At 53.4% G+C, this 13,639-nt stretch overlaps 3 protein-coding genes and 1 long non-coding RNA gene across 5 annotated transcripts in view; 3 read left to right on the top strand and 1 right to left on the bottom strand.

Annotated features, from left to right (window-relative positions):
* MAFG (MAF bZIP transcription factor G) overlaps nt 1–9,004 on the top strand; it is a 9,672-nt gene extending 668 nt beyond the window's left edge. The window contains exons 1-3 of one of the 2 annotated variants that reach the window (XM_026084090.1): nt 298–3,914; nt 4,079–4,140; nt 4,229–9,004. In XM_026084090.1, the coding sequence (XP_025939875.1) occupies nt 4,105–4,140; nt 4,229–4,681 (489 nt within the window). In that variant the 5' untranslated portion in view covers nt 298–3,914; nt 4,079–4,104 and the 3' untranslated portion in view covers nt 4,682–9,004. Of the gene's footprint in view, nt 1–297; nt 3,915–4,078; nt 4,141–4,228 lie in introns of those variants that run through there. The other variant, XM_026084091.1, reaches the window with a different exon arrangement.
* A 153-nt stretch (nt 9,005–9,157) lies between these two features.
* Nucleotides 9,158–13,639, top strand: part of SIRT7 (sirtuin 7) — a 5,332-nt gene continuing 850 nt past the window's right edge. Inside the window, exons 1-10 of the mRNA XM_026084140.1 lie at nt 9,158–9,286; nt 9,368–9,505; nt 10,021–10,125; nt 11,108–11,178; nt 11,346–11,418; nt 11,903–12,001; nt 12,468–12,704; nt 12,949–13,029; nt 13,263–13,369; nt 13,455–13,637. Coding sequence (XP_025939925.1) covers nt 9,191–9,286; nt 9,368–9,505; nt 10,021–10,125; nt 11,108–11,178; nt 11,346–11,418; nt 11,903–12,001; nt 12,468–12,704; nt 12,949–13,029; nt 13,263–13,369; nt 13,455–13,637 — 1,190 coding nt within the window. The 5' untranslated portion in view covers nt 9,158–9,190. The remainder of the gene's footprint in view (nt 9,287–9,367; nt 9,506–10,020; nt 10,126–11,107; nt 11,179–11,345; nt 11,419–11,902; nt 12,002–12,467; nt 12,705–12,948; nt 13,030–13,262; nt 13,370–13,454; nt 13,638–13,639) is intronic.
* Nucleotides 10,480–11,101, bottom strand: LOC112974759. The gene is made up of 2 exons (XR_003256383.1): nt 11,002–11,101; nt 10,480–10,668 (listed from the first exon to the last, which is right to left on the bottom strand). It is a non-coding gene; the product is annotated as an uncharacterized LOC112974759 (long non-coding RNA).
* PCYT2 (phosphate cytidylyltransferase 2, ethanolamine) overlaps nt 12,725–13,639 on the top strand; it is a 12,919-nt gene continuing 12,004 nt past the window's right edge. The window contains exon 1 of the mRNA XM_026084086.1: nt 12,725–13,029. The gene's annotated coding sequence lies outside the window, so the exon portion shown is untranslated. The remainder of the gene's footprint in view (nt 13,030–13,639) is intronic.

Genomic DNA, 13,639 nt, shown 5'->3' with positions numbered 1-13,639 from the left:
CGCTCCCCGCTGCGACCGGGCGCGGCCGGCCGGGGCAGCCTTAGCCGCCGAGGAGGCGGGTCCCGGGTCCCCAAACCCGTGGTGGGCGCGAGGGGAGGCTGAGGCTCGGGCAGCGGCGCGAGCCGGGGCGCCCAGCAAACCCCGCCGCTCGCAGGGGCAGCGAGCCTCGGCAGCGAGGCTGCGGAGCAGGCTGCAGGACCTGAGCGCTGGGGAGGCTTTTCGCTTTTGATCCCGTTTCTTTCTGCTCTGGGAGGGCAGGACCCAGGTGTGTGTTTACGGGGAAGGTTCTTGCTTCTTAGAGCCAGGGATGCCTCTTGCCTTTCTGACTGCCCAGAATCAGTGATGTTTGAGTGCATAGCTGCATGGTTAGAGGAAGACACTGCTAGGACAGGGGAAGGGGTCTTTGAGAACAGGCTGCTTCGTTAGCCACGTAACTGCAGTTAAAACTGGATGTGTGGGCAGATTCCTTGACTGAATAATTACCATGAAAGCGTTCGGGATGCAAGTTCACCACGGACTCCCAAGGGAAAAGCGGGGATGCACTGGAGACAAACTGTCCTGACCCTGTGTGTAATCAGGGAAAATAACTGATTTGTTTGGATTCCTGGGATAACTGTGTCAACTCACTCAAAACCTGTGCGGGCAGAGAGAACTTTCCTGCAGCGCGCCTGATAGCTGCCAGCAAGCCACGCTCTTCTCCGCTTCGTGCCGTGGAGCGTCTTGTAGTGCACGGTGCCTTCCCCTGCCTCCGCATCCCAATAGATGGGCCTCCCTCTCCAGAGCTGTCTCTGGGCTGGCCTGCGCTGGAACAAGTGACGTCACCGTGTTTACACTGGGCTCATGGCGCGGTTCTGTGAATCAGGAATGTGGAGAATGGGGCCTGCGTCGAATCATGCGCGCTGCTGTCAGCTCTGCCGTGCTGCTTCTGGGCTGAGGAGAGAATTGGCTGTGCTTGTGCTGAGTTCAGGCCTTTCGAGCTCTGGGGAAATGTGTTGAGGCTGCATTTTCTTCATTGCAGTCGTTGCATTTGGCACTTTTCAGTGTGATCTTTCTTCAGGAAGCTATCAAAAGCTGAGAATCAGCAGTCTGGAGAGTTAGACCCAGCTTCGTCTCTGTCTTGATGCCAATTCTCTGGGTGTCCTCTGAGCAAGCTGCCAAATAGTTTGGTCTCTGAACCTTTGAGCAAGGCCAGAAAATAGCCGGCAACTTGTGTCCAGGTCGTTCTTCCTGTTCTACTGATGGACTTGTGTGCTGGTTTGTCTCCATCTGTGACCCCTTTGGAAAGGGGGCTGGGGACAAGGAGAGGTGAAATCACCCAGACGCTGTCAGTCAGGGTCTTGTTACAGCTTTGGAGGCTGTTCTGGGAGGCTTGTGTTGGACTGAGAACGAGGCCAGATGTTGGGCCAAAAGTTGGATTCTTCTAGCTGAAAAATGCTTGACTCTTAAAATATGAAAAAGGTTAAATTACTGTTATCAGGGACTGGGACCAGTCTCTTCTCTTGTCTGCTGATCCGTTGTTGCCTCCATCCCGACTGTTTGGCTTCTTGCAGTGTGTTGGATGTCTCCCAGCTACCGACTCCTCTTGGTTCCCATTTGCCCTGACTCTCCTGAAAGCAGCGGTTGGGTCTGGAAGCAGTTTAGGTGTGGGTTTGGGAAGTGCAGTGGGGTTCGTTAGAAGGCCTCTTCCCGGCAGCCTCCTTCGTTCAAACAATCCAATCACAAACATTTTTACTTAAAACAAAACAAAACAAAACAAAGCACTTTATCAGTTTGTGTGATGTGGATAGGAGAAGTGTTTCTAGATGGCTCCTGCAACTGATAGACCTCTGGGTTCTCCTGATAGAGGGTTTTGCTGAGCAGGTTTGGCCCTAAATTTGAACATCCAGTTTCCTTCCCCTGTGTTACCCTGTTCCCTGGGATTTTCTTCTGTGGGTTTCTATAGCTTTAACAGCGATGATAGTGGCACACTGCCTTTGTGGGGTCCAGGCTGTGCGAGCACCACGGCTGCTCCTGCACCGTCTGCCCCACAGAGTTCCCTTCCTGGGGCCTGTCTGATGCTGCAGCGTTTGTGGCCTTGTTTGTTTGTTTTCAGCTCCGCTGTGATGAGGAAGTTTGAGTGCTTGCCAGGCAGCTGAGTACTGGTTAAAGCCACAAGGCAAACAAACTTCTCTGGTCCCTCTGCTCCTTAGGCTCAGCAGAGCACAGTGCGGAGAGGTGCTGCTAGGATGACGTTATTGGTCTCCCCAGTTAATCCCTTTCTCCTGCCCCTCTTCCCAGCAGCCATGTTGTTTGCCAAGTAGGAACAGAGGAAAGAAACGCAATGGTATGAGGAAAAGGGAAAAACTGATTTTTATGAAGCAATTGCGTATGTGCCGCCCGTCCTGTGTTAGCCTGCTTCCTTGCAGCTAGCTTCCCTGGCTGGCAAAGTGACCTTTTTACACCGTACTGTCAGGTTGTAGCAGACATCTTGTTGGAAGGAGCATTGTCCTCCAGGTATAAATAGCCTGCCTCCCGGCAGGCTCCAGGCTTCGGGAACGTCTGAATTTTACCTGTCTGCTAGGTGTCCTGGAGAATGCTAACCCCTTTCACCTCTGATAGACAGTGGTAGATGCATTGCAGAGAGCCTGAGCCACAGCTGCTGGAAGAGCATAATTTCGTATTTGCTGACTTGTGCGTGTGGTTCTTGGCTATAGCCCTCTATCCGTGCCTCTTACATTTAGCAGACAAAATAGTGGCTACGTGGGAGAACTCATTTTTGTTGCTGACTGTTTGGCACTGAGGAGACTGAAAGTATGAAGGTGTTTGTGGACTGGATGTGTACAAGAATCCTTGCATTGTGTAAGAAAGCCTGCATTTCCTGGTTGTTCGAGACACTGTTATGTCTGTTGAATAATACTGGAGAGGATTCAATTCATTGGGCTGTAGAGTAACATCCTGACCTAAACCCTGAGGGGAAGAGGTACCTAGAGACAGAAGCAGGGGTTTGGGTGTGATTCACTATAAAAACAGACCTGGGAATTGCTTTCATCAGTTCTGAAACGCTGTCCTCCCTGGCAGTGAAGGGGTCTGCTCTCCTCTACTTTTGGCCTCCCTTAATCTTTGTTTTCTTAGTCAGTAGAGCTTGGCTCTGAAGATAAGGGAGGGGAAAAAGTGATTCTGTGCCCTGGCATTGCCAGAGACTGGCAGGGGCTTTCTCTCTTTCAAAAAAGATCTGACTGGGAGAGGTGAGGGCTGCTGAGGTATTGGCCCGAATTTGTGATGGGAATCCAGCGTGCCTGATGCTTGCTTGTGCTGCAGGATCAGGTTGTCCTGTTCCTGCCGGGGAGAGCTGGGTGCAGAACTTTGACTTCACCCTGAATGTGCTGGCGTTCTTGGGAAGCAGGAAAAGTCTGGATGGGAACAAGCGCGGCAGTGGTGTCTCCTGTCCCGCAGGATGCTCAGCAGGGTGCGTTGTGGAGGCAGAGGCTTCCCCCGTGCAGCTTGCCCTGATCACATGTTCTAGACTGTGCTGGTTTGGGTCCCTGGGAACGTCTAGAATCTGGTCGGACTTTTCCCCTGGGGAGTTTCCGAGTCCTGGGTTATGGCTGGGCATTTCACAGAGAGGGGGTATTGGAGTGACCRTCTGGTTGCTGCGCTTGGGAAGTACGAGGATGAGGCTGGGAGCAGGAGGCCCCGAGACTGCCAACCTGCTGAGTCAGCATGACTGGCTTGGAGCAGCCGTGCTCTGGACCGAGCCTGCTGCCTGCCAGGCTATTTTTAAAAATGTGGCTTCCGTGTATTCTGACTCCTCCCAGTGTTTTAATTTCCCCCACCCCAAGCGAAAAACAGCATTGCCACAAGTCTCCGTGGGAATAGGGGTGTGGAAGGACAGATGAACGGCAGCAGTTCCTGCTCAAGGACAGAGCCCGTTGCTTGTGAGTCCGAGCCGGTCAGGTGCCGGTTGAGTGTTGCCTGGGGAGGGCCGTGGGGATGTGCGCTGGCAAAGGGCATTGCTGCTGGGCTCTGCTGCGGGAATGTCCAGGCTCTGCTCCACCCCAGGGAGCTGCTCTGACCTTCCTTCCCTTTTCTTCCCTTCCAGAAGCTGACTGACGAGGCTGTCGTGTTATGACGACCCCCAACAAAGGAAACAAGGCCTTGAAGGTAAAGTGGCGGGTGGAGGGAAGGGGCACGGGCAGTGGGTGCAGGCACCTGCTCTAGCCTTCAGGAATCCTTGTGTTCTTCTCTCCAGGTGAAGCGGGAGCCAGGCGAGAATGGGACCAGCCTGACAGATGAGGAGCTGGTGACCATGTCTGTGCGGGAGTTGAACCAGCATCTACGGGGCCTGTCAAAGGAGGAGATCATCCAGCTGAAGCAGCGTCGGCGCACGCTGAAGAACCGGGGCTACGCAGCCAGCTGCAGAGTCAAGCGTGTGACCCAGAAGGAGGAACTGGAGAAGCAGAAGGCAGAGCTGCAGCAGGAAGTGGAGAAGCTGGCCTCCGAGAACGCCAGCATGAAAATGGAACTCGATGCTCTCCGTTCCAAATACGAGGCGCTCCAGAACTTCGCCAGAACCGTGGCCCGGAGCCCCGTGACCCCTGTGCGGGGGCCGCTCACCTCCAGTATGGGGCCCCTCATCCCTGGCAAGGTTGCCACTACTAGTGTCATCACAATAGTGAAATCCAAAACGGACGCCCGGTCTTAGTGAAGCGAGTGTTGCCAGAGCTTGTCTGTGCAGGGCAATTAGGCACAAAACCAGCCTGGAATCCCCAAAGCACAAACCCTCCCCACATGGGTCCGGGTTCCTTCCACTTGGCCCAGGACTGGCCTGTTGATCGCTCCGGTTTTATTTTGTTGTGTTCAGATCGATGTGAGCAGTGGTGATGCGTCCCTTGTCCTGTGCAGACAGTACCTCCCGCCCAGGGGTCTGTAACCCTCTGGTGCCCGTGGGACAGACTGCGAGACCTTGGTACTCTAGCCAAGGAGCATCTGTGCAGCGTGGCCGAAGGCATGGCGCGTGAGCCTGACGCGCTTCTCGGCGGGGAAGGGCTTGGGGAGGCGGATCTAGAGGGAGGCTTGCTTCCTGGAGGTTGGGAACCCTAATTTCTAGTCACTTCCCAAAGGCTTTATTTCATTACACTTCCAGGTGGTGTATCTTGGTGCCTGCGTGCCAGGTGCCTGAACCTGCTGCTTTTGTCTCATTTGGTACCAGTAGTTGCAGTTGGGGTGTTCTGTGTAATCAATTTTGTATTCGTTTCTAGGTGTGCCTCTGTGCCCTAGCAGTGGGTTTCCTTCAGTCTTCCTCGGCGTTAGCTGTGCAAGCTCGCAGTGGTGGAAAGGAAGATGCTGTAGTGCCCTGCTGCCTTTGCTCCAGTGGCGGGGAAGGAGCCAGGACGGGGACCTTGTGTGGGGCCCACCACCCCAGGGGAGGGAGGGAAGGTACTGTGTTGACTGCAGGCCGGTTTTGTGCCTAATGTGTTGCACTGAACAAGACCAAAATCACTAGTTGTTCCCGTGTTTTGAGGGTATCAAGTGTCTCTAGTGTGATGGTTTACACGACCAGTTTATGTGGTTAAAGAGCCCTTTATTTAAAGAGAGAAACATCATTTTAAGAGTTATTAAATTATCTAAGTTTAAAAGTAAAAGCAGACAGAAGAGAGAGCGTATTTATAGTCAGCTTTTTTTTTATCTGAGAGGGCGAGAATATTTGACCATTTATATGGGGAAATATTCTCGGAGACTTTGCTAGTTAAAAGTTAATAAATAAATAATTTAAAAGTTTCTCATGAACCTCCTGCAAACTGTTTGTGGCTCTGAGGTTAGTTTTTATAAAGAGTTATCAGACTTTATTTATAAAACTTAGAAAAAGACAAAAAAAGAGGCAAGTCCTGTTTGATATCTTTTTGCAATTGTACCAAAAGTGACTTATTCTCGACCTTGCTGGCTTCCGTTGCGTCCCCTTGTGTTGCGCTCTCTGTGCTCTCTGAGCTCTTGCGTGGCGCTGTAATGTGGTGGTGCCAGTGGCTGCCTTTGCCATGTGGTGTCGTTTTAATGCTTCCGTTGTTTTCCCTGGGTTCAATCAAGAGATTGACTTGGGAACTCTCCTAAGTCTCCAGAGGGTTTCTGGCACGCAGGCAAAGTTGCTGTTTTTCTTAACGACAAAAATGAATAGCTGGTGCAACTGAGTAGTCATGCCTGTCCGGAAAATGTTTTTCTACACAGGCTGTTGCAGGAGGTCTATTTCCCTACTGGATGTTGCAGCTATTCCTTTTGCACAAACAGCTTAAGCCTCTTGTAACCAGCCAACATTGGGTAACTCGGTTACCTGAATGGGGAAAAATATTGCCAGCAGAACTGCTCTCTTACTCCTCCAACAAAGCTGGTAGAGAATTGACACAAGGGAGAATTTTCTAAGTTTAGGAGGAGACTGATGGGATTTAACTCTGGGTTCAGTTTTGGATCCTGTGGTCAGAACTTGTGTTGCTCCTGTGGCTCCTCTGGCAAGAGAGGCAAGTCTGCCTGCCTATTTGGGCAGCTCTGGACCTGCACTAGTCCTGAAACTGGAGTCTCTTGTGCTGAGTGTCTGCATATTACTGAAAATTAAGCTGTGGCATGGTTGCTTTCTTTCCTGGTGCAGCTTCTGGCCGTGTGTGTTGGAAGAGTGCTTAGACTACAGCTGTGTGACACAGCTGAGAAGCTATTTGTGGTCAGGCTCTGTTTCCACAAACACTTTGAACCCCCTCCTCCTCCACCTCCCCAAAGGTTTGAGCTCATTGCTGAGTTGTTTTAGAGAAGCAGGACATGGGGCTGAAGTCCATGTGATGATTTCTTGTCTGCTGAAGGTCTCCGGAGCACCGGGGACAGATAAGGATGGCACAAGTGAAGCTGCAGTCTTTTGGGGGAGGCATGGTTTGCCATACTCAATGTTTTTTGGTGATGTGGTTGTTGCATAGCTGAACGTATACTGCACTTCTCTGGGCAAAGGAGTTCACTAATGGCTGAGAAGAAGGTAAACCTGATGAAAGCCACAACGTGGCAGGAGAGGAGTAAGTGATTGGAGGGGATTTCCTGCTGGAAGGGGAGGTCTTCACTGGTTGTGAGTTTTGGGAGAAGCTGTTTGGGTTGCTTTTTCCAGTGGATTTCCTGAACGAGGAGAGGATCAGAGTGTCTCCTCCAGGCTTCCCCCTCCTAGCTTGTGGGCTCTGTCTTCTCTGAGCTGAGGTGTTTTACACGCTGCTTCCCAGACATTCACCAGACGGGCTAGGCGATGAGCAGCACTCGGCACAGCTTTCTGGGCTCTGACACCTGGGAATTGTGGATCTTTGTCTTCCAGCTGCTCAGGTGGTGCCTGGAAGGGATGGGAAGTTCCAAAACGCAGAATCCTCCAGTTGGCCCTGGGTGTAAATCCCAACGCTGTCCCTCCCGGAGCCAGCTTGAATTGGTAACCCATCAAGAGCGCCATTCTGATTCCACCTGGCGCTCCGACCGCAGTGGGGTGTGCAGGCAGGCTGCTGCCGAGGCTTTGTGCGGGACAGGCTGGGGGCTGAGCTGCAGGTGCTGGAGATCCGGGTGTGAGGAGGGCCCCGCGGTAGTGCAGGCTCTGGCGGGCAAGTTCGACAGCTGTGGTGAACTCGCTTCTGTTGTACCGTGCGCCAAAGAAGGGCCCGGTCCTTCCCTGCCTCCTGGATGACGATTGTGCTGTGCCGTAAGTGTCTGCGCTGCTCTAGAGTGAGACCGTGAGTCGGGAGGACGGACGGAGCGGACGGCAGCACTGACCACCAGACACCAGCTCTGCCATTTCTCCTTCCCTCTGCTGCGCTCGCTAGTTCGTGGTCCCAGCTTGCTCTGAGTGTGTTCAGTGAGGACGTYGCGTACTGGAGGAGATGTGCAAAGCCAGTGCTGAAGGGTGCTCGTGTGAGGAACGGGCTCCGCTGGGTGCTGGGCTGTTTTTCACTTGGGTTCAGGCTCTGTCTGGCCGCAGGTGAGRTGTTTCCCTGCTCATGAAGTGCTCTGTCCTGGGGATGCTGGAGGGGACCCGGTCCCCTTGTGAGCTCTGCTCCCCCACGCTAGTGTGTATTTCTTGGTTTTGTTCTCAGTGGAGTATTGGAATCAGAGTAATGTATTTCTGCCGTGTCCAGGGACTCTCCCGTCGTGCTCAAGGGGGACCCCGTCCCTGCGCCAGCCGGTTCCCATGCCTGCACGAGGCGATCCCTGCCCCGAACCCGCCACTCTGATCTCTCTCGTATATAGCGTTCTGGAGTGTGACAGTTCTTGTTCCTAAGGTGCTCGTTCGTTTGGTTTCCTGCTGTGAAGGGTGTTGTGTTTCCTTTCTCCTTTTTCTGGTACCTTTCTGACGCAGTGGTTGGGGGGGGGGGGGTCTGCTCCCAGCCTGGCTGCACAGCAAACCCGTGAAGTGTACCCCCGGTGCAGCTGCCCTGCCCAGGCGCACGCGGGGATTTGTGTATGTTGTGGTGAATTGTGTACAGTTATCTCTTGGATTATGCAACCTTGGTGGGCATTGCCCTCGGGAGCGAGCGAGGGTCAGCTGCGGGATGGGGGCTGCCCCCGGGACCGCTAGCGAGCAGAGATGCACGTCCTCACCGTCGTGTCCCCAGCTCGGCTTGGCAGGGCCCGGCGCGTCCCTGGCTCAGCCCACACCTCGCACCCCCAGTGCGGCGGGAAGAGGGGTGCGCGTGTCCGCGTCACCCCGCTCTGAGCAGAGCGCCAGGCGGGGGAGGCCGGGGAGCCCCGCACTGCGGGCGAAGCTGCTGGCTGCCCTTTCCCGCCGGTGGCGGGAGCCCCGGGGAGCCCGGCCCGGTGGGGCCTGCTGCCGCCGGGCCCCTGCCCGTGTGGCCGCGCCGCGGGCCTGCCCTGGTCCCCCGTATTTATTGCTAAGTTATTGTCGCTCCTGGCGCGCCGGGGCGGCCGGGCGGCCCGCCGGGCGTTATTTATTTCTGTACATAGTGTATGTTTGTCGATATGAGCTTTCTTTATTTTGTATATGACCAATAAACATCTTTTAAAGAGACGCGGCCTGGCGCTTCCTTGGGCGGGGCGCGGTGGGCGGGGGGCTCCCGCCGCGCCGCGCGGGGGCGCCGCCGCGCTCCGGAAGAGGCGGCCGCGCCGGGAGTGGTGCTGGGCCGCTCTCGCCGCGGGGCGGAAGTGCCGGCGGCGCGTCGGCGGCCGGTAGCGGAAGCGGGGCGCTTCCGGGGCGATGGCGGCCGGTGGCAGCCTGAGCCGCTTGGAACGGAAGGCGGCGGCGCGCGCCGAGCTGCTTCAGCAGGAGGAGCAGCGGGACCGGCGGAGGCAGGTGCGCCGCGCCCCGCGCCGTGCTGCCGCACCGCGCTGCGCTGCCGCCCGCGCCCCGTGACGGCCTGTGTGTGCCGCGCAGGTGTCCCGCATCTGGCGGAAGCCGCCGGCGGAGCGGAGCCCCGAGGAGTGCCAGGTGCTGAGCGAGAGCGACGACGTCGTCCGCGAGCTGGAGCGGCGCCGCAAGCGGCGGGAGCGCCTGCGCCGGCGGCAGGAGGAGGTGGGCGGCGCGGGGCGGCGGCACCGGGCTCGGTCCCCCGGCTGCCGTGCCGCCCGCCGCGGCGCCGGTTCGAGGCCGGGGAGACGCGCCGGGCGCGGGCGAGGGCCGCCAGGAGCTGCGGCGGCGGCTCGGTGCTGGGCAACGTGCCGTGTTCCCTCGTCGCAGCGAGGTCCCGGCCTCGTCCCCCTGCCCTCGGTCTCTTCTTTAGGTGGCTGCCAAACTTGTATGTTTTCCAAAATGCGTTCACTTTTGAGCGTGTGCTGTGCGGCCCTGCCTCTTTGGAGGATGAATGTGCGTGTGTTGCTATCCAGAAAACTCTTTCCCTTGACCTTTCACAGATAATGTGGACAACATCCACATTCTTTTATTTAGAAACTGCTTCGGACAATGTTTATGCACAGCTTTTTCTGTAGACTAGGCTAATACTGAAACTTCCAGGGAGCTATCTGTTTTTTCAGTTTCAACGATGCACGATACCTCAGAAACATGTGAACTTTCTCAGTTTTGTTTTCTAGGTATGTGACGAACCAGAGGAGTTAAAGAGAAAGGCTATTGAGCTGGCTGCCGTTGTCCGGAGTGCCAAGCACCTTGTTATCTACACGGGAGCAGGGATCAGTACGGTAGGATTCTTTGGGGGTGAGTGGCTGGAGCTTTGGGAGCTCCTTCAGGAGTATTGCAATGTTGAATGGATTTTTTTCCTGGTTTCTAAATGGCTATCTGCTGTATGCTGTGAGCCTGGGATGCTATATTCGAACTGTTGAGCTGCAACCCATGGTCAAGACATTTGCTAGTTTGCATCTTGGGGTTGTACCTGTTGCCCAGAACATTTTAAAGCTGCATAAGCTCTATGATAGTGGGAAGAACGCACTTAAACAAGAGGATCACTAGTCTTACTTCATTCAAATCTTTCTTCAACTACTTTTGGTGTGAAGCCTAAACCAAATTAGCTAATTAATGCTATGTTAATGAACAAATAGGAATAGCTAGTGTTTATTAAAAATCATAAATGATGGTTTAAAAATGGCTGTTTTCTGTGGTGCCTGTTGTGAGATTGGAATTCTGGTGCTGCCTCTTCTAATGTGTCATATGCCATCTTTCTTTGAACTCTGAGACAGGAACATTGTCTTTTCTTTCCTTAGTCTCTGCTGATTTGGAGCACGATTCTGGGCAGGATATATGAGTGCTAATGTCATAAACATGTTTGCTAAAGAACATTGTGTACAAGCTACCAGAAGTCACTGAGTCTAGTGAAAATAAGGAAAGGTTCAAGAACTGAGTTTTGTGTAGGGAAATGGAAAGCACTGAGGAAAAAAGAGAGAATTCTGGGGGTATTTTATAATGATAAAGTTGGAGAAAATAAATACTGGAGGTGAAAATGCTAGGGCTGTAAGATAGGAAAAGAGGTAAAACATATGAAAAGATGGTTACCCTGTGATGAGGGAACCACTGCTCTGGAAAACTTGAAGTGAATGAAAAAGCACTAGTAACTGAGGTACCTGGTTGTCCTGAGTGAGACAAGGTTGATCTGTTTGTAAGACTGAGGTTGGACAAGAGGTATGAACCTTCGTGTCAGGCCTTGTTTCATCTCTCCTGATAACACAGGCAGCTTCAATCCCAGACTACAGAGGTCCTAATGGCATATGGACATTACTGCAGAAGGGCAGGAGCATCAGGTATGGAGGTGACTTTACCAAACTTCTTTCCTTTCCTCTTTCCTGGAGTGACAGTTCTGCAGCCTCTCAGGAGACAAATTCTGAGCTGCCAAGCAGAAAGCTAAAACTGAAAGAGAGATTAATGACAGTATTTACTCTCTCCCCCCCTCCCCCCCCCTTCTTGTCAGGACTGCAGATCTGAGTGAGGCAGAGCCCACACTCACCCATATGAGCATTGCCTGCCTACACAAGCACAATCTGGTAAGATTTTTCCGTATCCCACTTGTGCTCCACTGCCCTGGTCTGACTGAAATGAAACCCAACACAGAAAAAAGCTTTCCGTGAGATTACCTAATCATTGTTCTTACTCAGGTGGCTACACACCCATAGAGGGAAAAGCATCTGTGCTCCTATATAACTGAGTCTTATTAGACTAGCTCCAGGCTGAAGCTCTGCCAGTTTTCCCACTGGTGCCTTTTCTACAATACTTTGTATTTGCCTCCTAGTGAGGCTGGTTTGGGGGCACAGCCACAAGATCATTCAGACCTAGTAGAGCTATATTCAGCTGTAGGAGTCTTTTCACTTAGCTTTCATAAATCTCTCTTCTCTGTGCTGTTCTTCTGTTAGTTCTGCTCTGATATACTGAGCTAAGTGCTGTATATTGAGATGTACCTGTCACCCCCATCTGAGTAGTACTTTCAGAGTTGTCTGCTGTGTGTTAGCTCAATGTTTTATTCTCTTCAAGGTGCAGCATGTCGTGTCTCAAAACTGTGATGGGCTGCACTTGCGGAGTGGGTTACCCCGAACAGCAATATCTGAGCTCCATGGAAACATGTACATAGAGGTGAGTAGCCAGAACAGGATAAGTTTATTGTTTAGTGGCCTCACAAGAAGATAATGTAAACTATTTATCTATCTCCTTAGCGTGACTAGTCTCTGTTTAGTTCCCTTCTTCTTCAGATCTTTTTTCTGGGTGAATTAGTTAGCAAGCTCCAAAACAGTGTTCTGTACGATTCAGTAGCTTTTTCTCTGTATTTGCTAGAGCCTTCTGCTTCTGACAACTCTTGTTCAGACCTTTCCTGAAATCCCTCCTATAGCATAACCAACCTGCTTCCTGTAATTTCACTTGCTAGTTGAGCTTTTTAAAAAACTTTTCCTGGTTAGCATCTGATCCATGACAATCCTTTCTACTGCTTTCAATTTACTGTCCTTAAAAAATGCTTTTCTTCTGAGAGGAATAACTGGCTCCTTGCCTTCAAATGACTAGATGCTAAGGAAGTAACTTTTTTTTTTCTTTTTTCCTGTACCAGGTCTGCACTTCCTGTACACCCAACAGAGAGTATGTGCGAGTATTTGATGTGACAGAACGCACAGCCCTGCACAGGCATCATACTGGCAGGATGTGCCACAAGTGTGGGGCACAGTTGAGAGACACAATCGTCCACTTTGGGGAGAAGGGGACGTTGAGACAGCCCCTGAACTGGGAAGCAGCAACAGAAGCTGCAAGCAAAGCAGATGTGATTCTTTGTCTGGGTTCCAGCTTAAAGGTAACTTTAGAGACTCGGTGAAGATTGTTAGCAGCATTCCCTCTTGGTGAGACACCTTGGTGCTGAGCAGTCTCCTCCCAAACAGACAACTATAAACTCTGGTGTCAGGATTCGCCCACCAACTGTGATAGTCTCTCTTCCTCCCTCTTTCCCCTCCTGGTAATACATTCCTTTTCCTCTCACTGATAACGGTTCATAGTTACATCTGCCTTTGGCTATACTGATAATCTCTATTTTGTGGCAGGTTTTGAAAAAATATCCACGTCTTTGGTGCATGAGCAAGCCACCTACCCGTCGTCCAAAATTATATATTGTGAACCTCCAGGTGAGAGCCTTTTTTGAACTGGGTTTGAAGGTTTGGGTGAAAGCGGTTTTGGTGTGTGCTGTGCAGGTGACCTGCTGAGGCTGCCTGCCCTGGAGAGCGTGGGGCCTAGAGCCAGGCAGGAGTTCCCCATCTGGGCCTGTGGGGACGGCCCCAGCAGCAGCACAGGGTGGCCAGGCCAGGCTGGGCCGCGCTTGGGGATTCCCGCAGTGGCGGGTTTCGTGTCGCTCCTCCAGTGGACCCCGAAGGACGACCTGGCCGCCCTGAAGCTGCACGGCAGGTGCGATGATGTCATGAGGCTACTAATGGAGGAGCTCGGGCTGGAGATCCCGAGTTATGACCGGTGAGCGAAGGACATGGCTGTGGGCGGCTGTGCCACGATGTGGGGCAGCCGTGCCATGCTGACTCCCCCCACCTGTCTCTGGCAGAGTGCGGGACCCCATCTTCATGCTGGCCGAGCCGCTGCGCCCCGGTGAGGAAGGCACCCACTCGCGGAAGCCGGTGGCCCCCCCGCGCGGTGCGGATCTGCCGGCGGCCGTGGCACCGCGGGAGGAGCCGCCGCCCGCCCGGCCCGGGGGCTGGCTGGGCCGCGGCTGCGCCAAAAGCGCCCGGC

The sequence above is a fragment of the Apteryx rowi genome, unplaced genomic scaffold (genome assembly GCF_003343035.1).
Source record: "Apteryx rowi isolate R43461 unplaced genomic scaffold, aptRow1 scaffold_626, whole genome shotgun sequence".
NCBI classification, from domain to species: domain Eukaryota; kingdom Metazoa; phylum Chordata; class Aves; order Apterygiformes; family Apterygidae; genus Apteryx; species Apteryx rowi.
This window is presented reverse-complemented; position numbering and strand designations above follow the sequence as displayed.